Source organism: Pseudonaja textilis, chromosome Z (assembly GCF_049901715.1).
Source record: "Pseudonaja textilis isolate UNSWEBS1 chromosome Z, rPseTex1.2, whole genome shotgun sequence".
NCBI lineage: Eukaryota > Metazoa > Chordata > Lepidosauria > Squamata > Elapidae > Pseudonaja > Pseudonaja textilis.
In genome coordinates, this window is record NC_142008.1 from 94,462,323 (window position 1) to 94,490,279 (window position 27,957).

General features: G+C 40.0%; 1 protein-coding gene across 4 annotated transcripts in view; it reads right to left on the minus strand.

Annotated features, from left to right (window-relative positions):
* PRR29 (proline rich 29) overlaps nucleotides 1-27,957 on the minus strand; it is a 614,550-nt gene that overhangs the window by 41,292 nt on the left and 545,301 nt on the right. For all 4 annotated transcript variants that reach the window (XM_087918467.1, XM_087918468.1, XM_087918469.1 and 1 more), the window contains exons 3-5: nucleotides 20,781-20,908; nucleotides 9,288-9,438; nucleotides 6,615-6,671 (exon numbers count right to left, since the gene is read on the minus strand). In XM_087918467.1, the coding sequence (XP_087774593.1) occupies nucleotides 6,615-6,671; nucleotides 9,288-9,438; nucleotides 20,781-20,908 (336 nt within the window). The remainder of the gene's footprint in view (nucleotides 1-6,614; nucleotides 6,672-9,287; nucleotides 9,439-20,780; nucleotides 20,909-27,957) is intronic.

Here is a 27,957-nt window from a genome sequence, read left to right on the forward strand (position 1 = left end):
TTCCAGGGTACCTTATTTGTTGCTTTTGCTGTTTGACCCAGTCAACCAAAACTTTCTCTACTTATCTTCCTCCTGCACATTCTTTTCCGGTCGAGTTCTTCTTTGGGGTGGCCATTTCTGACCACCGCTACAACTGCCTTTGGGAAAGGGAGTAATGGGAAGCTGAGGAGGAGAGATGCGGCTCTCCTCAACCCTGCAGGCAGTCACCCCCCTCTTCACCACCTCTGCAGGGTGGCTTAGCCCTGAAACCAGCCGGCTCGGGGCCCTCCAGCAGCGAGCACGGATCGAAACCACGCAGAGTTGTGGTTTCGGTCTGTCACTGAAGAAGCTCAAACCAGAAGTCTTGCCTCTCGTGTTTTAACGGCTTGGTTAATGGGTTGTGTGATGGGCTTGTGAGTTCTTTTGTTGTAGTATCCTGGGTCCTGCGTTGTAATCTCCTGGGTCGTTTGTGTTTTGATCTCTTTTCCATTAGCCTCCTGTGTAGTAACAGCTTGGGTAATGGGGCGTGTGATGACTTTGTGAGATTTATTGCTGTGTCTATCCTTGGTCTTTTGCTGTGATATCCTCGGTCATTTGCTGTATTGCAACTTCTTGAGTTCTTGTGATGTAATTTCCTAAATTTTCTGATGTGATGTCCTGAGCGGGTGGCTGTGATATAGCATTCTGGGTTTAGTCTGGCTTCGAGTTTGGGGTGTGGGTCTGTGTTCTTGGTATGTGTCTGCTTGTTTGGTTTTGGGGTCAGGGGGTGCAACAGCTAGCGAAGCAGCCTGGTCTGTTTTCTGGATGGTGGTTGTTCTTTGTTTATAGGATGGACTTGGGCCTGGTTCTGGTGAGAGGGATTGGTGATGGTGTCCCATGTTGTTTTGTGTCTGCTGTTGGTTTTTGTGGCTGGGACTCGTTTGTTGATGAGGGCTAGCTTCCAGATGTCTGGTAGGCGGGAGGTATCATCCCATCTATTCACGTTATGTGGGTGTTTCTCTATCTTGATGGCTTCCCTGATTATTCTCTTGCTGGAGTGTTCAGTGTTGGATATTAATTTGGTTTCTTCAAAATTAATTTCATGTCCTGTGGTTTTAAGTGCTGGAAGAGGGAGAATCTCATCTGCCATCGTCAGGCTTCTGTATTGTGTTCGTCTGTGAGTCAGACTTTTACAGTTGTTTCAGTTTTAAATTTGGGGCTAGCCTACTGCTGTGCCAGAATGGTTTTTTCTTTGTCCTGATTGATTTGCTAAATGTTTAGCTAGGTTTTGTAGTGGTGCTCCTCTGGAGCTGACTATGGGTCTGAGAGGTACGCCTTCTTTGTGTATTTTTGGGAGGCCATATAGTTTGGGGCATCTGGAAGATGTCAGACCTACTCCAAGACTCCACAAACAAACCCATAAACACAAGAAGAAAATTATAACCAGCCACATAAGCAAAAAGATCCAACAGACGATCATACCAAGAGAAAAATCATCCAGATGCTCCAAATTATACGGCCTCCCAAAAATACACAAAGAAGGCATACCTCTCAGACCCATAGTCAGCTCCAGAGGAGCACCACTACAAAACCTAGCTAAATACTTAGCAAAACAGCTACAGCCCCATGCTGAAACAGCAGCTTCACATGTACAAAACTCATACCACTTCTTGGGAATGATCAAAGATCTACACATGGAACAAGAAGATCTGCTTGTAAGTTTCGACGTGGTTTCACTATTCACCCAAGTCCGATAAAAGAAACTCTTGAAATCATCAAAAATAAATACCAACCAACTAAACACCTCATGGAACTAACAGAACACTGCTCAACCAACACATATTTCATATACAAAGGACAAAGATACAAGCAAATTGAAGGAGCCCCTATGGGATCACCACTGTCACCTGTCATTGCAAACCTGTTCATGGAAGAATTCTAATCCAGAGCCCAGGCTAATGCCACCCACAAACCCAAACTATGGTTAAGATACATCGATGACACATTTGTGATTTGGCCCCATGGAAAAGAAATCCTAAACAATTTCCTAACACACCCCAAAATCAAGTTCACCATGGAAACGGAAACAAACAACTACCATTCCTAGATGTACTAATCTACAAAAAAACAGATGGCACACTAGGACACACCATATACCAGAAGAAAACACACACCAACCGCTACCTCAATGCCCAATCCCACCACCACCCAGCACAGATAAACTCCGTGGCCAAAACACTAATTGCTAGAACCAAACGCCTGGCAGACAAGACACACATAAAGACTGAACTATGCACCCTGACTAAAGTACTCACAGCCAACGGCTTCCACAAAAGCAAAATCACCAGCTTGATCCACAAAAACACGCTGAGACATAATGGAGACCTAGAAGATGAACAGACCTATGGAACAGCTGTCCTGCCCTACATAAGAGGTACTACAGACAAAATCAGTAAGATACTACACAGGCATCACATCAAGACTGCCTTCAAAACAGACAGAAAAATAGCGGCCATCCTTAAGAAACCCCAAAGATAAAATTGACCTGGAAAATCAAGGCATATACAAAGTCCCCTGTGTATCATGCCCGGCCACATACATTGGACAGACCAATAGAAGAATAAGTACCCGCCTGGATGAACACAAAAATGCAGTAAAAAAGCTGGAACACAGTTTCTCACTAGTCCAACACATGAAAGCCACAGGTCATAGCATCAACTTCAATGGCACCAAAACCCTAGCCACTATAGAAAACCCCAGCCACAGAATCATCAGAGAAGCCATAGAGATTGAAAAAAGACCTGAAAGTATGAATAGAAGAGATGATTCCACCAGACTGTCAATCATTTGGAAGCCTGCACTCACAAACAAAAAAATCTCCACACCACAAGCCAGGCAAACACCTGGGCACAAAAAGATCCCCCCGATACCTCCAGCTCAAACACACCCCAACCAGGCACCCAGATGAAACCTAGCTTCCTAACAAATGATAGCCGTCCATTTACTCAGAGCCAAGCTGCACTAAAAGCCTCCAATACAGGAACACAATGTTGCCAGCCAATTAAGACACGAAAAAGCCATAAAACAGACAGAAGATATTAGAAACACCAATCAAGCAGAACACAGCAAACTCCAAGACCAATAAACACAGACCAAGACTCCCAACCAATCAGGATGAAAAAAAAAAAGCCCCAAATTTAAAACTGAAACAACTGTAAAGTCTGACTCACAGACAGAACACAATACAGAAGCCTGATGATGGCAGATGAGATTCTGCCAAACATTGCTACAACTTTAAAAGCACAACTATAATGATGTGGGAAAATACCCGAACAAAGCTGAATACCATACATGTAAGTACCATAAAACTTAAGAATATATATATATATATATATATATATATATATATATATATATATATATATATATATATATATATATATATATATATATATATATCTGAACAAAGCTGAATGCAATATCTATCTATCTATCTATCTATCTATCTATCTATCTATCTATCTATCTATCTATCTATCTATCTTTGGTTATTCAGGTTTTCTCCCGCGTAAGATTGGAAGTATCTAGGCAATGTTTCGATGAAGTCTCATTCATCATCTTCAGACTTCTGTCTTCGGCTCTGTGCTTCTCAGAGTAATGTGAGCTTGCAGCTGCTTCTTCCTTTTAACTGCTAATGTGGGTGTGACTTGATTGGTTGGGGGGTTGGCCGTGTTCTGATTGGCTGGAGGCGTGTTCTGTTCAGGTGGGGGCTTGGTTGTGCTCAGGTTAGTCTTAGTTGCTGGGGGATTTGAGCTGGTGAGCTGTGATCCTGTTTGGCTTCGCATTCGTGGTTGTGCCACATCTTCATGTTGGGCGTCAGTTCGCTTCATCTATGGGTCGGAGGGGTTTGAAGCGGGTAGTGATGCAGCTGTGGTATGGCTTCTGGTCTGTGGTCGTGTCTCATCATCTGTGTGGGTGTGAGTCTGCTTTCTACGTGGAAGTGTGGTGGTAGCATCTTGTGTGGCCCTTGTGGGTGTGGGTCTGGTGTCATTCTTAATGTTAGGTACTCATTCGTTCATGAGGGCGGGTTTCCAAATGGCTGGTAGGCGGGTGGTATCATCTCGTTTATTCATGCTGTGTGGGAGTTTTTCTATCTCTATGGCTTCTCTGATTATTCTGTTGTTGAAGTGTTGAGTTTTGGTGATAGTTCTGGTATTTTTAAAGTCAATCTCATGTCCTGTGGCTTTGAGGTGCTGGACCAGGGAAGAGGTAGGTTCCTCTTTTTTGACTGAGTTCTTGTGTTCTTCAATGCATGCACTAATCTTCTGTTGGTTTGTCCGATGTACGTATTGGGGCAGGCGGTGCATGGGATTTCGTATACTCCTTGGTTTTCTAACTCGATTCTGTCTTTAGGGTTTCTTAGGATGGTGGATATTTTTCTGTTTGTGCAGAATGCTGTCTTAATGTTGTGTTTTTGGAGGATCTTGCTGCTTTTGTCTGTAGTGCCTTTTATATATGGGAGGATGGCTTTGCCGTTCTCTTGTTCTCTGTCTTGGATTTTGGTTGGGGTTTCTTTTTGGATTAGGTGGGTAATCTTCTTTCTTTGGAATCCATTGGCTGTTAGTACGTTAGTGAGACTGTGTAGTTCGGTTTTTAGGTGTTGTTCGTCGGCTAAGCATTTTGTTCTGGAGATGAGTGTCGATGAGGGGCGAGCGCACACACACACTCCCCTCGCCACGAGGCCGCTTCTACCAGCCGATCGAAGTGACTGGTGATTGCACCTGGGGAGCTTCCATCGTCCAAAAGAGACTGCCTAAAGGCGAGGGGACATGGGCAGCCATGCCTCACCCTGAAGCAGCTGGGGACTCTGCCTTCAAGGGAGCTTTCGTCTGCCGATAGGAGCGGCTCCACGGCGAGGGAAATCTGTGTGTGCGCTTGCCCCAAGGTTGCTTCTACCGGCCGATCGAAGTGGCTGGTGAATGCACTTGGGGAGCTTCCATCGCCCAAAAGAGACTGCCTAAAGGTGAGTGGACATGGGCAGCCACGCCACGCCACGCCATCTGAAGCAGCTGGGGACTCTGCCTTTGGGGTGCTTTCGTCGGCTGATAGAAGCAGCCTTGCGGCAAGGTACGTGCGTATGGGCCGCTCTAGGTAGGGGAGGAAATTAAGTCACCCCGAAAAGATGGCTTTGCCATTTTTTCATTGGTCAAAAAAAGAAACACACACACACACACACACATACACACACAACAAATTAAAAAACACCTGATTTACATTCAAAATGCTAAATATGGAGTTTGAAACAGCTGCCCTCATCATTCCAAATGTGTGCCGAACTCAAATTTGAAATATCCCAAGCCCTCAATTTTGAGTTCAGCATGCACTGATCCAAGGTCAAAGGAACAAAACTGGCTTTGGGAGGTTATAGTGTTAAGCAGAGCTGAGGAGTGCCCAATTCTTTCCTTTCCTACTCCAGAAATCATCTGACTTGTGGAACAAACTACTATCTGAATAAAGATATCATAGAAGAATGAAGAATGAGTAAGATGTAAATCTAATTAGATACCATGTTAATACTGCAGCTGCCTAGAGGTGTTCATAAAGTTGAAATTTCAAAAATAAAATCTTGCTTTTGAATTCTGTCTTGATGAGAATTCTTTACAATACATGTCTGCAGAGATTATCAGCCATGTAGGTCACAGTTATCCCAAAAGTGCTTTTTCAGGAGGCAACTGGATATTTTTGTTTTTTCTTTTGAAGACATTTCACTTCTCATCCAAGAAACTTCTTCAGCTCTGACAGGATAGTGTGAAATGAGAGTATTTATATTCCTTGCAGACAGCTGGTCATTTGTATCCTTTTAGAGGCACTTGAAAGTTTATCCGTGTCCTCAGGGTAACCTAAGTAGTGCTCCTGGTTCCCGTAGTCTCCAATTTTTTTTCTCTGGAAATCCATTCTTACTCCCACATTATTCTCTACAGACTTTTGGCTATACAACTTGGGATGAATATCCTTGAAATAATGTGGGAGCAGGAATGGTTTTCTAAAGAAGACTACAGGAACCAGGAGCACTACTCAGGTGACCCTGAGGACACAGATAAACTTCCAGATACTTCAACAACCCTCTAAAAAGATGCAAATGACCAACTGAAGAAGCTTCTTGGATGAGAAATGAAACATCTTCAAAAGAAAAAAAAACAAGAAAGTCCCTGAAAAAGCACATATGGGAGTTTACAGTACATGTTTCTAATGAATTTCAAAGCAAAAATGTTCACCTCCTTAGACCAACTAAGGAGAAAAACTGAATTTGGGCGCTGCAAATTTAATCACAAACTTAGAGGAATTTGTGTGAATTTCATTCTTCAAATCTTCCTAGTTTTTGCCAAGGGCCATCACAGGCAAAAATTGCAAGTTCTGGGAAAACAAGTTACATTGCAATTGAATCATGTCATTTCTATGGAAAGTTTGCACAAACCCTTCTTCAAAGAGGCAGCTGATATTTGCTTGGTTTTGTCAAGACACCCTCTGCGTGTATGCAGACGAACTTTCATTCGCATGTAACATATTCTGTAACAATATATTCCTAGTCTGAAATGTGATCCTTTTGAAATATCAGCTTAGAAGAAATAAACCGCCCTGATGGTGATAGAACTTACCTAGTGCAGGCTCTGCACACTCCTTATACTGCTCCGGTGTACAAAATGGAGCATCCCCTGTATATATATATATATAAAAATTGGACCATTTTATTATAAGCTTATAAATGATGGCTTTCTTTCTAAAATGCTTAGGAAAATCATTCTCGGGTTTCAGTCACATAATGGCAAACAAAATTCCCAAGGGAAACATGGCAATTAGAGACCACATGGGTTGTGTTCCAAGGATGAGTATTGCATTTCCTGAATTGTTTTCTTCTCTGTTGACAATGTCACAATAATATAATGGAAGAAGAGGGGTGCACATGACTCTTCTTGTTTTTCCTTTCTTGGAATGATTGGATTCCTAACGATCTACAATTGTTTGGTGAGTTTTCAGTATTAAGATTTGAATTAGGAAAGCATGAAATTCATTCAGTGTGCCTGTGAAACTTAAGCTACCCTGGAGGAGATGTAGGTATGCATGAGCGTGAATATGTTCATGATTGTGTGCAAAATCTTCATGCATCTGTGCAAATGAACAACCAAAATTAACATCTATCTGTGAAATCAAAGACAAAAAGATAACTACATCATCTCCTAAATGCTTATCTAAAATAAATCCCATTAGGCAAATTCATTAGGCTTACTGTGGAAAAATGTTTTTGGTTTGATTTAAAAAAAAATTAAAAACTGGACACTACAGGGACTTCAAGATTACAATTACAGGAGAAGAACATTTAAACTCAATTTAAAATTATAGAACATTGGACATATTGTTTTGTTGTATATTGTGAGAATCACTCGTGAGGTGGGTGGTTATATAAATTAGCTAAAATTTGATAAATTATATGGAATTAGATAATTGGGATAAAATTAGATAAATAAATATTTCTGAATAATGGTCTCGAAAGTTAGATTTTAGACTGTCATTTGCCTCTATGCAGACATTTGCCTCTATGGAGATTGTGTCTAAGAGATGTTATGGAAGAAGAACAAATTCTACTTGACAAGATTGAGGCTGAGAATAAGGAGAAAGATGTTACACTGGACTTAAAAAAAAGCAACCAGCTTATGTGTTAACTAGCTGGATACCCATGCTTTGCTACGAAACTATATGATCTGGCTTAGTTTTGGGGGAGGAAAATAAGGGGAAAAAAATTCTGTCTCTGCCTACCAGCATCCATCGGTGTTTATCTCGCTAGCATCCTGTCAGTGTGTGAGAGAGTTGAGGGCTATTTGGAAACTGAAACAATATTTGCTGTGTGAGCAAGAAGGAGACAGCAAGGAACCTTGGCGTGGCTTATCTGAACTGTTCTGTACTAAACCTGCTCGGTGCTGTGAAACTAAAACTCCTCTTCTCCGCTTGTGGTTTGCATTTGGAACAGATTTCTTTCAGGTGGAGAGGGAGAGTAGAACTCCTTAGCATCAAAGCATGTTAATAATAATATACGAAATACTAATGCTCTGATGGTCATTTCAAAAAATCCTTTCTTAGTGAACACCTAGAAACCAAGAGGAACATATGTGCCAAATTTCAAGTTTGTAGGCTTTATGATTCTGGAGATTTTGTGATGATGCGCGAGTGGTATTTCGCTTTTATATATATATAATTAAAAGGGATATGCAAACTATAAACCAAGAGAGAAACTTGGATAATTTTCCTGTATTGGATTTACAAAGAGTTTTGCTAAAGTTTTTAAGAATCTCATGAGAAAGAAATAATAATGATTCTTTAAAAAATCAAATTCTATGATATTATTTCAATGAACTGAAGATTAAGATTGTTAGACTTAAAAGGAAGGAATATAAAGTTGGTTTATTTGATCAAGATCAAAATATATGCTATTTCTTGTATCCTTTTATGACACCAGGATTAGAAAGACAGTCTTTTATGGTTTTGTTTATAGATAAAAGATGAGATATAGGAAGAGGATATCATTTGTTGTATTTTAAAAGGAGATGATCAGTTACTAAAATTAATTATTGTGATGAGGTAGATAACCACTTATGCATTTCTCTTCCCTCTACTATATTCTTCCTTTTTTATTTCTCTTCCTATTTTCCCTTTTCTGTACCTTCTACTTTTTCTTTTTATTCTTAATTCTTTAGTGTGTATTAGTTTTTGTTGCTGTAATTTATAATCTTTAATAAAGTTACTATTAAAATGAATTCATTAGGGCTTACACTTAAGTGTATAGCCTAAAGCATGCAGGTTTACACAAAAACAGTGCCTCTTTGCCTCTAAAAACAAATAAAACGAAGGCAGGAAAAGATTTGAAATAAAAAATCAAGCACATATTTTGGAAGCTCTGTAATTATTGGATATAAAAGCTCTTTATCTAGCTATAAAGGTTTATTCCAATTACATCAGATTGGAAAACAAACTTCTATTATTAATACACTTGTATTTTGAGGAACATAATTATTAACAGTAGAAACCACCTCTGAGTGATTAAGGTTTGAATTCTTTGTATTGCGCCCTAGAGAGCATCTGACTTAGTTACTGAAAATAGCCTTTATAGTGATAACCTGAATGTAAGTCTTACTAGTTCAAAAAAGAGATTAAAGGATGGATGCAAGCCAAACCACAATTATCTCAAGGGCCATCTATCCTCCAGATAAGTTGGGGAGTTCAAAGATAGTTTCTACATGCATTCTGTGTTCTGGTAGAACTCATTTCAATAGACATACCTGGCATGTGAACCATTTTGCAATTGCAATTCTCTACCACGTAGCGGGTCTCACAACTGATCCTACATGCAGTGATGCTATAGATGGGGAAAAACTCCAGGCCAAAATCTGATGAATGGCACTCACCCCATGGAGGTGGAAGGTATGTCAGCTGTAAGAAAAAAGCAGAGAACTTAATCTACAGGTGGCAAATAATGGTCTTTGTTCCTAACTGTAACAATTCTAAACACTCAGAATTAAGTAAAGGTATGCATTTCAGCATTGCACTGTTGGCAAAATGGTTTAACTTCACCTTCACTTATTCATTCATTTTATTATTCTGACTGTACAATACTGAATTTCTCTGGATGATGTTAAAAAAAATGCAGACAGAAAATAATAGTAAACACACAGATGTTTTAAAAAGCCAATCATAATGATAAAAACAACATAGATAACATGGACCTTTCTTTTCTGGCCACTTCCCCTTATTTGCTATGTGCATGAATAGTGTTTTTAAAACGTTTGGCAATTGTGGACATTCTAAGAAACACCATCCTCTCTGTTTTTGTTATTAGAAGCTTGAGAATTTGAATTTTTGGTGAGAGGGCCATGGCTATGGTTGCATTTGTGTAGATCTGGCTTTCTCCCTTTTAAAATTTTGTTTTTAAATTATGTTTTTTAAATCCCAAATACAAATCTTTTAGTATCATCTGAATTACTTTATAACAAAATTTCTCCAAACTCAAAATTCCCCAACAGAAATCTCTAGGTATTAAGGAACTCAGAGAAAGTTCATTCAGTAAACCTATTTTTATTCTTCCTAACCAAAAAGAAAATTAAAAATAAATGATGTAAAGAGCGTCAGGATTACGCTGACCTGCCAGAAGACTATGCCGGTCTTCAGACACTGAACAGAATAGGATCTAGTTTGGTGTGGGCAAAGGAGCAGGCAAAAGTAAGAGCTTGAGAATGGCTTGGATACAATCAAAGGCACAAACCCTAACTTTCTTAGCACGAGGGTACAGAGCAAAGAGACACTGCGACAAAGATGGCACGTACCGCAGCATGGTGGAAGATGGCTGACAACACCTCCCTCCAATTCAACCTTGAAGAGTTGGGAAAAGAGAGCCCAGATACACGGGTCAAGGCCTACGTGGACGAGCAGTACTCGCTACAAAACGAGCAGCTGGAACTGCCTCAGTTGCCTAGCAGTCTCCTATAACCAGGGAAGCACAGGGATGAATCTCAACCACAGATTCTACACGTCAGTTATGCAACTGACGTTGTACGACCTAAAGTACGAGATTCACTTCCCACCAACAGCAAACCTTCCCCAACTGATATTGTACGTACTAAGGTCTGAGATTCTCTTCCCAACACTAGCATCCCTACTCCAACATCTCATGGCCTGCCAGGTAAGCAAATTAGTCCACTAGTACTCACAATAATTTCTCAACAAGTTTACATGCAACCAATCACAATTGCCACACTCAATCCTCAGGCTAAAGAGTTCTCACCACAACCGCTAAACAACTCTGACGCACAGCATGGAACCTACACCCAACTTCAAAAGGTACTACCTACATATGTACAGGCGGATACCGACCTCTTCATAAAGTACTCTCTGGTGAAACATGTACTGTCCACAACACCTGCCCTTGAGCCAGGACGCCATGCCTACGATGATGTCACACGAAGAGGTGACTTGCCCTCACAGAGAAGTAACAGAGAACCATCACTAAGGTGTGGAATAGCCAGTGGTGTGCACAAATGCAATGACAAGCCAGACAGAGAATACCTACTATGGAAGTCTATTTTTATGAGCACCGCCCAAAGTGAACAGCTGCTTCCCAGTGAAGAACTTAAATTTCTGTTGGCATGGCTAAGACCACAGTCTAACTACATGGTGAAACACATTTACACAGGCTTACTTAATGATCCAGATACCGCTCTAAAACGAGCGTGGGATGCTTTGAACCGGAAATATGGCGAAGACACATTGATAGAATATTCACTCCTAGAATGACTTTATAGTTTCCTGTGTATCCACGAAACCCAGAAATTAGAGGACTTTTCCAACATCCTTATGGAGCTGCGAACAGCCGAAAAATGTTCTGACTTACCAGGACTGGCTTGCCTTGGTCTCTTCATAACACAAGAAGCAATCATCGCCAAATTCCCAAAAGAAATATTAGAACGATGGATTGTTTTATCCAACGCCTTTCTGGCCGCAAACAACAGACGAGACCCATTCTTTGCCTTTCTCCAAGAATTTGTCTCCTGGCAAACAGAGTCCTGCAACAGTTTCAGAAACCTTCTCCTCAGACGCAGAGTTTACCAACCTAACAGAGACCGCTACCACAACTCTGGACCTCTTCAGTCTCTACTGCACATCTCTACAGATCATCACCAAACGTCAACACATAACACAGGAGTTGTGACCTCATCTGTACACAGTGCGGGAGAGACCTCCAGTTTTGTTGTCTGCCTAGCAACGACGTTCCAACGCGAGAAGATAGGTCCCTTAAAACCTGCTTGCTTTGAATACTTCTCCCAATGGAAACCTCTCGTACTGGGAATAACTGTGCTTGTCCACACAGTCGTCTGTCTCCTCGGTCATCAGAAAGGCTTCAATTCATACTTCCCAGACCAATGTACTCATGCTGAGAGACGAATATTGAGAAGTGTACAAGAAGATGCATATCTGTCAGAATATGGATGCCTGAGTGCAGGGAAGCCCATACCATAATCTAGTCCACTTCTGAGACTGAACCCATACCTCGATGACCAGGAGGTACTGCGAGTAGGAGGTCGCCTACACAAAGCAGAAATAGACTCACCAAGCAAGCACCCCATCATCTTTTCAGCTAACCATCATGTAACGAGGCTGTTAGTACAACACCATCACAAACTAATCCATCATCAAGGTCGCCACTTCACAGAAGGTGCCCTCAGAGTGAGTGGACTCTGAATCGTAGGTGCCAAAAGATGTATTTCAACTGTTCTGCAGTCTTGCTTCCATTGTTGCAAGCAATGAGGCCAGACTCTACACCAGGTGATGGCTGACCTACCACCCAAGTGCCTGAAGTCCGAACCAGACCTCGATGTATTTGGCCCTTAGTCTGTGTATGCCCGACAAACCGGGGCTGTCAAGCTAACAGCAAACGATGGACAGTACTCTTCACATACCTCAGTATTCAAGTGCTCCATATCGAAGTCATCGAATCTATGGATGCCCCTTGCTTTATCAACGCCCTGAGAAGGTTTCAAGCCCACAGAGGCCCAGTCAAGGTATTCAGATCTGACAGAACGAACTTTGTAGGCACTTGTAAAGAACTACAAATTGAAGATGGCATTCGCCAACTCGCCACTCAACGGCTACCTTAAAGCCAACAAATGCATATGGATATTTAATCCTCCCCACGCATCTCACATGGGAGGAGCATGGGAATGTATGATTGGAATAGCTTGTCAGATCCTTGATTCAATGCTAAACTGACACATGAGACTCTATCGACCCTTATGGCAGAAGTTGCGGCCACCATAAATGGTTGACCTTTAGTTCCGGTCTCTTCAGACCCTGAGAATCCAACCATTTTCACTCCAGCTGCCTTGCTAACTCAGAAGATGGGTGACTGGCCCACACCATTAGGGAACTTTGATTCTAAGGACTTGTACAAACAACAACGGAGACAAGTTCAACAGCTCGCCAACACCTTTTGGAACTGTTGGAAGCAAGAGTACCTGTCTACCCTACAAGATCGCCGTAAATGGAAGACCAAAGAACTGAACCTTGAAGAGGGAGACCTTGTCTTGCTGAAAGACAAGGATGTACATTGCAACGCGTGGCCTATGGGACTTGTGCATCAACCCCTGCCCAGCTCTGATGAACTAATCCACAAAGTCAAGGTCCTGATAGTGAGGTCGTTACATTTCTCATGTGGCCAGCAGACTTTCACTAAGAAGTTCTATACCAGACCAGTCACCGACCTTGTGCTGCTGTGGAAAAAGCCCGAACTTGATGATTGAACCTCATGCTTTGCTTTGTTTGATGCTTTATTAATGTTTACTGTTTTTCTTAGTTATATAGGTACCTGTTTATCTTAGTTATATAGTTATCTGCTATTCATAGTATTACTGTTTACCGCTTATCTTAGTTTATAGTTAATTTTTTTTCTCTTCTGTTAATAGTGGAATTTACCATTCCAGGAGGGGAGTGTGCTTTCCCAGCCAGTCTATGGGAATTGGATAGTTACTTGGGAATTATGAGCTGTCCCCTTAAGGGAATGCATCATGGTAAATGTAGTTAAAGGGACCTTGGGAAATGTAGTCCATGTCACATGGCCACATCTGTAATCCCGATTGGTCACTAGTTTGACCCTTGATTGGTTGAGGGAGTTTTCCTCATTCTTGCCTGAACTCACGAACTCATGGGAGCTGCTTTCTCTCGCTACGAGATGGGTTAGGAGATAACCATCTTTACTACAAGGCAGATATACAAAGGATTGGTCATTACAGAAGAACTTCATCACTAATATGAGTTATGAGGATACCCAATGAACCAATAAATGTACTTTGTTATGGACGTCTTGTTGAGTTATCTATCTGCATCTGTACAGCTTATAAATCCACCTCTGAAATTATATTTGTGATCAATTTGAAGGGGTCTATCATAATCACCAAAAGTTTTTCAGAAAGTAAAACTTTTGAAAAAGTTATTTATCCAGTTATTTATTTTCATGAAAAATACAACACACTATTAGCAATCTATAAAGTCATAAATGGTAAATATCCAAATCACCAGGGAGACTACCATTAAATTCATCTGAGAAACTCCAGTGGCAGCTCTGCTAATCCATGTAATAGCTATTGAAAGCCAGCATTCTCTGTGGTTGTTCCAGAACTTGAGAAACATTTCTGCTGGGGGTGGGATGGGGTGGGGAGGCAAACACCACTGGTAGCTTTAAAACTAAACTTCTGTTAGCCAATCTGCCTTGCTTTTACATGATTTAAGTATTTTGTTTCAACTATTTTTGTTTTACCTTCTTTTGTATTCTACAATATAAAAAAGAAATTATTGGTAGTGAAATGTGATTCAGGCATAAATATTAACAATAATTTCAGCTGAAGAAATGTGACCATTCTTCCTTAACTTTAAAATCCAGATAGGTGGAAAAACAAATTCTGTGCCAAAGAAGCTGCATCTGGAATCCCCTACCAATTGGTTGCAAAAACCACACTGAGGGAAGCATGATATAGCATCAGAGAGGTTCTTCTAGAGGATAGAATTATCAGTTCCTTTTTGACAGGGGCAAAATGCCATTGTAGGGCTTCCCTGCTTCAAGTGCCTCATTTACATTCTTCTGTTGAAATAATAGCGCAGCATCTGCCACCATTTAGTCATCTGGAGAGGAGAGCAACACCTATATGCTGCAGATACTATGATACTGGTGAATAAATATTCATCAACCCTGATGACCTGGCGTCTGTTCCAGACAGGCTGCTGTGCAAATCTTTGAAGTTGTTTCAAGTGTGCTGCAATGTAGACTATGAGCTCGGCAACAATGGAATAAATACATACTTAATTTCAACGTTTCTCAGGAAGCCAGCCCTGAGTTGAAGTCACATGGCCCTTGAGCTGGCCTAATGTCTGCAGGAAAGGCATAGCTTGAATACTTAATTGGGCCTTCCTGGTTGTGTCTTTGATGTGCAGAAATGACGAGAAGAAAGGCTTGCTTTGTTCTGGGAGAATGCTTGTCAGGGCCACATTTGGGACCCGCAGTGAAACTGGAACCAGAACCTGAAATATAATGTATATAAAATATTTAACTAGTGAGAGTGAAAAGTGAGGTTCCTAGTGTTTAGGCCAAAGTTTCTCAACCTTGACAACTTGAAGATATGTGGACTTCAACTCCCACAATTCCTCTTTGAAGTCTTCAAAGTTGTCAAATCGAGACAACTTTTCAAATTGAGAAACACTGGTTCAGAGTGATCCAGAGAGATTTTTCTTTGCTATCAAAACCTCTGGAAGAGAAAATAGCATGGAAGAAGAATGATCTTATTTATTTGGATCTGACCAATTTAAGAATGCATTTTTCTTTCTTCAGAACTGTGTAAATTTATTGGAAGTCTATAGTTCAACTCCTATAGTCTCCAAGGAAGATTATTTTTGTTTCCTTGCTGCTGGTAGCTATGCTTTTGCTTTTACCATTGTACACCGATCAATAGACTGAATACCTTTCATGTTGTGATTCATATAATCAGATTATTTCTGAAGTGTTTCTCATTACCTACTCTTAAACAAGCACAGTTGCGCAAGATCAGAAGTTTAATTTCCTTGGTGGCCACTTGCTTTGCCCAAGTAAAAGGGGTCAGGGCCAGACAGTTTTGTTTCTTCAATCTTCTTTTCCTTCTTAAGTAATTATATGTTGTCACTGGTTGCAATGAGACTTGTTTGCTGATAGCAAGATGTGTCAATTTGCCAAACGGTTTTGATATGATAAGTATAGAAGCAACTGGTAATATAATTGTGGTCTCTCTCCCTTTAAATTACTTTAGTCTCCCGCCCCCCTCAAAAGGATTACAGTGGTTACCATCAATATATATTACTTCAATAGCTTTGCAGCAATCAAGTAAAAGAGGCTTCATGTTTCTAACCCTTAATGGAAAGAGACAGAAAGAATTTTGGAAATTCCAATTAGATAATGGGAGTTGTAATCCAAACATCTGCTAAACTCTGGTCAAAGGAAAATAGATAGGTATCTTTGTAATCTCACATTTATCAGGATTAATTTGTTTCAGTATTTATCAAACTTGGCAAACTCTCAGAATTCCCCAGCTATCCCACTGAATAATTATAATTATTTAAAAAGTACCGAGTAAAATTTTCTCTGCCATGTGAAAAAAATCATATTAAAAATTAATATGGACATTATCTTCATATATTATGTATCTGTACAAAGATAATCTGAAACAAGAAAAAGTTATTTAAATGCCTGGTTCCCAGATGGAAGAACTTTGGTTTTATTATCAACATAAACTGGTCATTTCCACTTGTCCAACGAAGTCAATTTGGTTAATAACAAGCAACATGAAATAATCAGAAAGAAGATATGAAGGGAGTAAATTAAGAAATGTATCAGTTGCTATTTGATGGTTTTTGCAAGAAAAAGAAAAGGAAAGAGAGAAATCAGATGCAAGTGCTAAGCTCAATAGACAATGAGAGCAGATGGACAAAATGGAGTCATAGGCAGGCTGAAATGGGGAAGCAATTCTATTTGTGTGATCTGATGTGAGGTCTCATTAAAGAACAATTATTTCTTTCTCTTATTACAGTATTCAGCAAAAGTCAAGGGTCATATACACCTTCAACATTATGGGGAGGAACTTGCAGATAATTATTTGACAAATAATAGATTGGAGATGGCTGCCAAAAAATCAAGAAAAAGGATGCACCTAATGCATAGCCAAGGGATCTGAATTTTATGAGATATGTATTTCTATGTAATGTTTAGCTATCCCACAGGTCTAAGAACAATGCTTATAAAATGCTGCATATGAATTATTTCAATAAAATAAATAATGAGAGTTTTTTTCTATAAAGATTGTGAAGAAATCCGGTGTATTGGGTAAGAATGTGCTGGGACAATGTGTGATGTCACTTTCTGATGGCAATCCTGGTCCCAACTGCCATCAAAACCCGAGGAGGTAAGTGGTTTTGCTCACATAGGAATTCAGCATGGAATACAATAAGCCATGATAGATAATATTAAGAGAATTAACTTGAAAATTCTGATGAGTCAATACAGGAAGCTAAGATACATGTGAGTTCCTTAGTTAAGATACAATAGAACCTCATGTCATGATCCATAACTTTGGTCACAACCCGATTTGGTTGTGACCGAACCTAATTTTGGAAATTTGGCTTACCAAATTTGGCTTACCCCCAAAAAAAAGACACGGAAGGGGAAATCAGTTGCAAAAAAAATTGTGATTTTTTGGTCAGAACCCGATTTGGTCAGGGTCAGAAGCATTCATGACCAGAGGTAGTATTGTATAAGGCTTCCTGTTTAACTTTCATCTTCTATGGGAGATGTTTACACTCAAAAAATAAAGATGATAGTCAAAATCTTCTGAAATGGTACCAACCCAAGGTAGGTTTTATTTTAAGTTAAATCTAAATTTCCCGATCTGCTGTAGCCAAAACTTATTGTGTCACATTCCATTCACCTTATATTACCAACTTCTCACATGATGATCAAAATCTTACTTCAGTCATATATTCAATAGCAAACTGCTATTTCTTCTGGGATAATGTGAACTGTAGTGCAATGCTTATACAAAGCAGCAACAGACTGGGACTTCCAGTTTGTTCCTCATTGGTGTAGGTATGGAATCCGTGATTGTGCATGGTTTCATCCAAGCTCACTTTCTGGAGGGTCTCGATCGAAACTAGAGCCACCCTGGTGGGGTGGTGAAGAAGGAGGAAATCACCTGGAAGATCGAGGGAAGCTGTATTTCCCCTCCCTGACAGGAAAATCCCTCCCAAAGGCAAGCTGCAGTGGTGGTCCCACAATGGCCACCACAAAGATGAAGAACACTCCGGGAAACTAAGTTTTGTGCTGGAGAGAGAAGTAGTGAAAAAAGTGTGAACCAGACAAAGGACATCGCTTTTGAGGTACCCTGGTATCAAATTAAAGGGCTATTTTGGAGGAAAGTGTGTGGAAGCCGCGACCAGAGAAAGTGAGGAATTAGTTTTTAAATTTGGATTTTATTCTATTGGACTAATCTGGAGGAGAAATTTAAAGGAAAATACATTAACACAACAAAGGATTAAAAATTAAACTGGACATATATTGAACTGTGGGCACTTAAAGGGCATAACTAAATGCTGGAATTGAGTGTGTTGAAAAGAATAGCTAATGATTGAAATTAGCAAACTTAATAAAAATATTATATTCAATAAAGAAAGTTAAAAAGAAAAAAACTCAAGAGCGCCACCTGATAGCACAGGAAAACTTTTTTAAAAAAGTCTGTTTTAAAACACGTGTCTGGTCTTTTTGAGAGTTTGGATCTTGGAACTTGAAAGAAAATAAAAGGAACTTTATTATTGTCATAGAACCACTCAGTAATTTGGGAAACAGTTGGGAGGCCAATTAGAAAATTTGGAATAAAGACTCGAGAGTATGAATTGTTGAAAATAAACTCAAAAGATATTGGCTGAAATAATATACTGGACTCTGAGATTGAATATATCTATCAAAGAAGAGGATTTCAATTATTAAGGAAGAGGAAAGAAAAAGAAAAAAGAAGATATAATGGAAGAGCTACTTGTTGATATAAGAGTGGACTCACAAGACATAAGATCGGATATGCAAGATACAAGGGACATGATAAAAATCAAACTTGCAATGTGTAATTATGTACTACAGAAATTAGAAATGGTGACTCAGCATACAAAAGAACACAATAAACCAGAGGGGGAGGAGTTCTATAAAGAAGAAGCCAACTTAGAAGGAATTGAATAAATGAACATAGAATTGAGATGAGAATTTTAGATAATATTGTAAAATAAGACATGAGAACATGAATTGGGATTGGATAAGATAAGCTTAATATTTAATAATGATTAGGATGATGCAATATGAAATTAAACAAATAAAATGAACAGGTAACTATGGTTATGTTTGTATTGAGATGTGAAACCTGGAACCACACTGCTTGCCAAATGAGAATTTTTCATTTAAAAAAATAAAATGAAAACAGGGAGAAAATTGAATAATGGAATTATTAGGTATGTTTAGTTGATATGGTGGTAGGCATTTGGAGAAAGAAAGGTTGAAAATAAATATTGCAGAAGTATGTATTAATATGAATATAATGCAATGAGAGATGTACAATATATTGATGCCACACTGTTAATATATTGTTGCTATATGTAGATTGAAATAAAAAAAATTGGGGGAAAAAAAGCAGCAACAGACTGGGAAAATTGTTTGGCATAGACCGGAGAAGACATTCAGCTTCCCTCCCTATATCTGGGCCTGCCATTCTCACAATCTTCTGTTGCCCTTGGCTGATTTAGGAGTAGTGAGAACTGATGACCAAACGATTGGAAGGACACCAGGCCGCTTCCTTTTGCTTTAGATGAAAAGTCTTTACTGCTTTAGTTTCTAGAGAGTAATGTTTTGGGACAGCCATCCAAGAGCTTTCCCACATCCATTCCATAACAATCCTTCTATTATTGCCTGTTTCTCTTGCCAACTGACTTCTGTCTAATATTCTCTGTGCCCTGCATCAGCTATTACCTCTCAGTTCACCAACAGTCTATTCTCCGTTATAATAATCAATATACCACCTATGGCTCCCAAGTCACAGAATGTATAACGAGAATCCCTGTTCTCTTTTTATAAAAAACAACCTCAGATATTTTTCTCATATTTTGATAGTCTTTCTCTCTTTCCATATTGCCTGAAATGTATCTCAAAGGCCCACTTCTGCTTTCCTACCCAGTATCACATCTCCAACCTTTTTGCTTAATTGAAGCTTCTTTAATTTTTATGGGAAAATTGGCAGAAATGGTTGTTTCAGGGAATATTTCATCTTTCTCAACATGCTACCTTTGGCAGAATAATAATCTGCAAAGGAAAGAAAGGTTCTGCAGCTTCAGTAATTACTTCCATGATACTTTAGTGTGGACTAAACATGTACTAATCCCACAAAATGTCTTTTCAGAAGACATGATAGACACCTGCTATTCTTTGTTTCAACAATTGCTGGACCTGATAAAACCACATTTATGTGTACACAGTTACTTTTCCTGTATGTGATCTGGAACCATGACTGATGGGCAAAAACATGAAAATGCTATTGCTGTAGATTTATTTATAAGCAAATAAAAATAAGGGCAAGCTCTGCTGAAAGAGTTAATTAATCAGTGTGTTGACAAAACCTTGGCTTCTTGATCTCAGGTAAGGCTACTTCTATGCTTACATTTGAAAAAGCTGTAGGTTATACAACAGTGCCAGATTGTATAGTAGAAGTAATTCAGAATAGTGTTTTTTGTGATATTTTTTCAATGGTAATTCACATTCATATAAATTGCACAAGACAGACTGATATGCAGTTTAAACCTCACATGCAGAAACCCTTTTCTTGGAAACCAATTTAAAATATTTTTTTTCCACACACTTCTTTCTGTGAATGATTCAGAATGAATCAGGCCACAGAATTCTGGGAATTCTAATAAAATGGCAATTCTTAGGATTCTTGGAAGTATAAATTAAACTATTATAAATCCAATTCAAGTTTCTTCTGTAGCTATGATCTTTTTTTTTTTTTGTCTTCATCATAATTCTCAACCCATTCTCAAAAACAGATGAGATCCAAGTTGAAGATCAGTGTGCTTTTGTTAGGGATGTCACCCAACCATCCAACCAAGGAAGCTTTTCTTCTCTTTCTATGTTAAATAAAGCAGGCAGGTACCTAACCTACCTGAGAAAAATAACTTACCCTTTGTTCTTGCATGGCAACAAAAGTTTGGAAACCAGGTGCTACACCAAACCCAAGTTCTTGAACAAATGGCGGCTCAGACTGACTGTGGATCTGGACTTTGACTCCTGCTTCAAAGGTTGTTTCGTCTAACAAGAGAACAAAATATATGGATTAACTAGAGAACACTGTGTTCTTTGAGAACTAGTGCTGCATAGATGCTAAGCTAGGTCACCACCACCTATCACCATTATGATCTGAATCTTGTAAAATCTTATAGTATTTTTTAACTTTTATGGGTAAAATATACTGTGATGCCAATTCATAGGAAGAGTCCAAATGCTACCACAGAAACATAGGATGGCACCAGTAGATACACAATACCAAACTCAAAATGAGATAACTTAATTTCTGTGTAAACCATAGAGAAACATTTCTCTTAAGCCCCTTGGGGAAATCATTTATAATTCTGTTTTTAATCTCTCAGTTCAGATATTATATCATGATGAAATCCATACTACTCTATCAATTCCTCTCATTCTTTTTTAATATAATAAGTCAGTTACAGAGGTTTTTCTTGCTAGTTGCCCATAATTAAGCTGTCTCCCATAAACTGGCTGACATTAATGTTGAAGCTCAGAAAAGTTTCTAGGACAATTAATCATAAAAAAACATTCATTTTCCCCCCTGAGTTTGGAAACTGTGTTGCATGGACAAAACAGCAGTTTTCAATCCTTGTATTACCAGAATTACTACATCTGAATTTGTTCTGTATAACATATATATGAAGAGTTTTTGAAAAGTGGACTTAAAGCTCAGACTAAATGCTAGTGGAAATGCAGCTAACCTCCATTTTCTGGCGAATACTGCCCTATCTTGCAAGAAGTAACAAATAAATTGATGCAAGTATTACTGATACATGACAGCATTGCGAAGCCAGTTTTCCCTACAGATTATTTGGGAATTGGGGTCACTGAGCTGTCAAACACATCCTCTACCTGTTTGGGGACTAGAAGCTAATAACTCTTTATGGCATTCTCTGCATGTTTGTTCACATTTCACAATACTTTTCCATATTCAAGAGAGCATTTTGTCTCCCTCTGTTCATTTCAGCTCACCTGACAGCAGCCCTCTAGGAACTCAGCTGTCTGCCTGAGTTGCAGATGGCAGAGCTGCAAAGGTAATTCCAATACTTCCTTGGTATTTGGCACAAAAAAAAAAAAATACCATAGAAAACAAACAAACAAAACACCTTTTCTAGTTTAAATCTCTTTGACACTGAGGTCATTTTCCTCATTTGGTTAATTATAATTGTGTACTCACAAAACGGAATGAATTGATAGGGGTGGAAGTGAATGTCGGAAATACAAGTGGAAATACAAATGGAGTCTCTTTCACTAAATGTTTTAATGCTGCGTTTTTTACGGATGGAGCAGAAAACACAGTGGATTTGGTCAGATTGATGCAGTTTATACATGCTGTGCAGCAGCGATGTGAAATTCAATTTCATTGAGGGCTGTCAGGGTTGTGTTGGGCCTTGGGGGGGGGGCTAGGGTGGTTATAGTCAGGGTGGGCGTGGCTAGCTTGATGTCACTCATGTTGGGGGCCCGAGAGCTCTGCCAGAGAAAATGGGCTTCCAAGCTCGGTTTTTGGTTGCAATGGCTTCCTGCAACTCTCTGCCAGTGAAAATAGAGCTCAGGAGAGCCACCTGCAGCCTTCCCGAATTCTATTTTCACTGGCAGAGGCACTGTGGGCTGGTTCTTCACTGTTTCCAGGGTGGCCCCACCAGCCAGACCTAAGCACCCCGTGGGGCAGGCCTTGAGTTTGACACACCTGCTGTACAGTATTATTTTCTGTTGCTGCCTTTCTTTCTACAGAAACATCTAAAAGATAAGACTGGTTTTATTTTGAAGAGAGCACACACACAGAGACACAAGAATTTCCTTATATCATGCTGAAAAGCTTCTTGGTTAATCTGTGATCTGGGGGAATGGAAAAGTATTCAGCTTGTTTACTTATATACTTTAAGATCTGCACACTCCAAATTACCCTGGGCAGTGTGTGTGTGTGTGTGTGTGTGTGTGTGTGTGTGTATGAAAAAGGCATGCTTCTTAGTTCCAATAGACTACATTGCTTTATTTGAGTTGCATTGATCAGTGACAGTCATATTTCAAGCTCAGACCTGTCCGGTCAATACTCCTACCATCTGGGCTGATTATTTTGTTGAAAGTTTCACTGCGCACATCTATGAAAGACAATCTAGCACATTTCACTCAAGCTGGCAAAGCGAGTGTGTATAGAGACACTTTGATTTATCATTACAGCTTCCCATTGTTATTTCTTCATGCTGTTATTATGGTCTTCAATGTGCAAAGAACAAAGCCTGCTATTTGTCAAGGAAAGTATCAGGAGAAACAAGAATACAGTGGAGAAAAGGCCCAACTAAAGGTCAAAACTGAGGTTCAGTATGAATGCTGAATTTCAAAACTGTATATACTGTAATGTTTGCCAAGATTTCAGTGGTATTTAAGACGGGCTGAAGATCAGCTCTTTAGTCAGGTCTTTATAGGGATTTAAAAACAGTTGAAAATGCACACATCGTGCAAAATTTATAATTACTGTTATCTCCAGCTGCAAGGCTATGCTCAGCAATACTTTCGAGTAATAAAGTCTATTTTCAGGAATATGATAACACAAAGGTCCATTTGCAGAGTGGACTAGTAACACACCCATTATTACTAGATCCCCACTGCACTTTGCTATTTATTGTGTTTTTGTCCTGTTGCTAAAAATAAAACTTGGCAGTTTACACAATATAAAATATCATCAAAATATCCATAGTATAAAATGAAAACAATTAAGCAAAATCATATCATTAAAAACTCACCTATTCAATTAAATGGATGTCAGATCTAAGCTAAAATACTTTATGAAACAAACTCTGTCATAAATGGAATGTAATCAGCAAGAAGGTCAGTCTGATTTCAATTGGGAGACTTTCAGGAGGCCAGCATTGCTACTGAAAAGCAACACCTTTTAACTTCAACTCATTTTGATTTTCAAAAATTAATTACAAGCAGTTCATTCTCAGTGACCTTATGGGTTGGTTCTATTCGAGTTGAAATTAACAATCCTGCCAGTACTCGGGTACTGAACTGTAATGGGCTTGATGTGTCAAACCCAGACCTGTAATTGCAGCTTGAAGTCACCAGCAGCTCAAGGATAACATGCTCCTGTGTAAGCTAATACAGGGACAGTTGCATTTTACATTTATTGCAGTTTCCAGATAGAAGTTGAAGGTAGTTCTATATAGATAATGCTGCAGTAGCCTTACCAGATGGCAATGATGACATGAGTTATGTAGCAAGGTTCTCTTGCACCAGGGAAGGCCACAACTGGTATACCAGCTGAAGCAAGGCAAAGGCCCACTTAGTCATGTCTTCTCACTAGTGTTTCCGCAGAAGTCCTCCTTCAAGATAATGCCTTCACATTAGAAGACAAGACTGGTGTCAGCACAACTTTAATGGACAAACAGTATTGTCTTTCCTGGTTTCAACTTCAGATTGTTCTGCTCCATCCAGACCCTGGTACATTCTTGGCAGATCTATCTCTTATTCAGTTTAGTAGGATGGCTGAGCTGACTCACTCATTATAAAACTTAATCTCCTTTGAAAATAGTTCACACCTTATTTTGAAAGGATGGGGAGCTCTTTACAAGTTGATAAGGTACAGGGTGAGGAAGAAGGACCTTTCCCATCATGACCTAGTTTGCACAAATGTGGCAGAGGTATTAATGGTGAGGTGCATTTGAAGCATAGTAGAACAAACATCCCATTAGAAATAATGGTTATCATTGGGTGCACATCTGAATATAAATGATCTCAATTCGCCCAATATTTCAATGAGATGCATATATTTCTACTGTTTCTGGATCTTATTAATCATTCATAACAACATCCATCAAAGCTTGTAGTGAGAGAAAAGTAGCGCTAGCAGCCCGTGAAGTTCCAAGTGCAGTTTGACAAAAGGTGCATTGTCTTCAATAGACGAGAATATTTGTAGCTCAGGGTTGAACGGTGAGGTCCTTGACACTTGGTTGTTTTCTTGCAGATGTTCATTACTGAACTAAGTAACATTATCAATGTGAGAGGGAGTACGGCTTGTGCTGTCAGTGTTGCTGGGGCAGTGATGGTGGCTCCTTGATTAAGGTATTGTTTACTGTTTGATTGTCTGAGTTGGTAGTACCTTGATTAGGGTACTGTTTACTTACCTAAACAAAAGTATTAATTATCTTCAAAACTGAGGGTAATAATCAGAGCAGCTTGTCTGTAATGAAATCTAATTGTGTTGTTGTGTGCTAGTATCTTTGTTAATAGATTCTTGAATGCTTGGATCAAAATAAGTATTATTTCTCCCATGGAACTTTTCGAATCTGACTCCTGCATTTCTGGCTGTCTGAGCTTAAAATAAAAAATCTGTTCAAGATTCCCCGCTACACCCACTTGTGTCTCAAAAAAGAAATTGGAAAAATAAAGGTTATTTCTACATAACATTTATATGTAGAAAAGTAACAATCGGGGAACTCTTACTTATTTATTTTACATCATGGATACTCAACAATCCACAAGATGGCAGATACTAGGTTTAACTAGTATCTGCTATCTTTGGAGGTTCTTTAGAACCAAATCAATATTGGATTCAACAAACACGAGTACCTTCTGATTCTGTGATATTGTAAGCCAATAGTTTAATTTGTTTCTACCTAGTAACTTCAGATTACAGAAGTATACACCCAGCATCTTGTATCAACTGAAATTCCTTTTGCGGCCATGTGTCTCTGTATAACTATTAACAGTCTTGTTCTTCAAAACCCATTTCTGGTTATGTTCTCCTCTGAGATTGAATTTTAAACCTAAAATTGGAAGTATGCAGATCAGTTTTCTCATCAGCTGGCCAATCTCCAGTTTTTGGCTGATAAAACAGCAGGTGTATTCCTGAGCTCTCAAAAGAGCAAATTATAATAAAAAACTATACTACAATAAAGCTCAAAAGCCACAGATACATACCTTTTCTCCAAGCTGATGATGACCAGATGTATCATAATGCAATTTCCATCATTCCCAGGAGCAGGGCTACTAATCCTTGTTGAAGATAGATGGGAGTCAGAATGGAAAGGCTGGTAAAAGTTACCAACCTAAAATGCATAAAAGCAGTGGTGGGATTCAGCTGGTTCGAACTGGTTCACGCAAACAGATAGTTATGATTTTGCGCAGTTTTGAGCAGAGATCACCAACCTTTCGGACCTCAAGGACCACCAAACTCATAATTTTAAATCCCGAGGACCACTAATATGATTTTTTTTAAAAAAGATAATATATTTAATATAAAAAATTTAATTTTTAAGATATAAATATATATGAATATACATAAATATGTATTTTAATATAATTTTTAATATAACAATGGCTTGGTGGTGATATGACTGGATGGATGGGCATGGCCAAGTCGACATCACTTCTTTGCTTTTGTTGTTCTCTCTCTCTCATTTCTCTCTCTTTTTTCTTCTCTTCCTCTCCCTCGCTCTCTTCTCTTTCTCTCTCTCTCTGTTCCCGGGAGTGGGGGTGGGTGGTGGGAATCTGACATGGTTGCTCGTCTTGACTTTGATGCGAAAGGTAAGCCAAAAGAGCAAAATAAGGTGTGAAAAGTTCCAGGTTGTTTTGAGTGCCTCCTCGGCCATCTGGAGATGAAGAGAGGGGGAAATTCCTAAGGAACTGGCCCCGTCGGGTGAGCTTCATTGATTCTACCAACACTTGCAGAATCGGCCAACTCGTGCCACGGAGTTGCGGAAGGGAAGGGAGAAACTCTTGGAGGAAAGTTGCAGTCCTTCACAAGCACCCCTCACCCCCTCCCTAAGAATGAGATTGGAGAACAAATGCTACTCGCATTTGCACGGCATTTGCATTCTGCCTTTGCCACAGCCGCTTTGTCCCATTTGCACTGCACACCCCCCCCGCAACAGCACCATTACTCATTCCAGTCAGTGAGGGTTGTGCTCCTTTTTGCATGTTGCACCACCTGCAAATTTACACATTGCACATGCCACCCCTTATGGAGGAGATTTCCAGTCCCACCAGGGGCCGATCCCATATTCCAGAGGACAGGACTGGCCCTTTGGTCATCCTGGAGCAGCTCCTCAATGGCAGGCCGGTGGAAGACCTGCTCTGGGGTGATCAAAGGGTCAGTCCTGACTACTGCATATACAGAATATGGGACTGATTTTCCCACAAAGATCAGCAAGCCACCCTGGGGTGGGTTTCCCTCCCCCGCCTTTGGTCTTACCTTCCAGTTCCAGCTTGCATGGCTCTACTGAAGGTAAGATTTGAGAAGGGTGGGGGCCAGCAGTGGGCGGGCCATATGGGCAACGCAGCCTTGTATTCCCATGCAGCCTGGATTAATTGCTTTTGGGGGGGGGGGGTGCTTTTGGGGAGACAAAGCAAATTTTGGACCACCAAAATTTTCTCATGGACCACCAGTGAACCACGGCCCACTGGTTGGTGATCACTGGTTTAGAGAATCACCAAGTCCCACCACTGGCTGCCCTACCCGGCCCTGCCTGCATAGTCACTCCTCATCTTGTCCGCTTACCTGGCATAGCTGCTGCTGCCTCGCTTGCCTTGACCACATGGTCTCTGAGGGCCAGCCAGCTTGCCTGCCTTTGGCTGTATCCCATGTGGTGCTCTCTATGCAGCTGAACTGCCCTGATCTGCCTGGCAGCCTGAGTGAGTGACTGCAAGCAGCAAGGCCCAAATCTCGGCCTAGCTGCCTCTCACACCATCCAGCAAGCTTGCCTGCCTTTCCTGCTGTCCCCAAGGCCCAGCTGGCTTGCTGCTTTCTCTGCTCCCTTCCATGAGGCCCAATGCACTTGTCTGCCTTCCCCGCTGTCCCCGAGGCCCAGAGTGCTTGCCTGCAGGCAAGCAATAGATGCTGCAGAGACAGATTTCCTACATAACATTCCAACTTCAGGGCAAACAATCTACACCTCAAACTCCAAATGCCTAAACCAGTGAGCTGGAAGAGAGATTCACCATCATGCTGATGAGTACGTACAGACCGAGTAGGCTTTCTGCTTTTCCCCATCCTGATCCAGCACGGTGCAGACAGCCCAATGGAGGTGGAACACAGGGCGTTTCCATCGGCC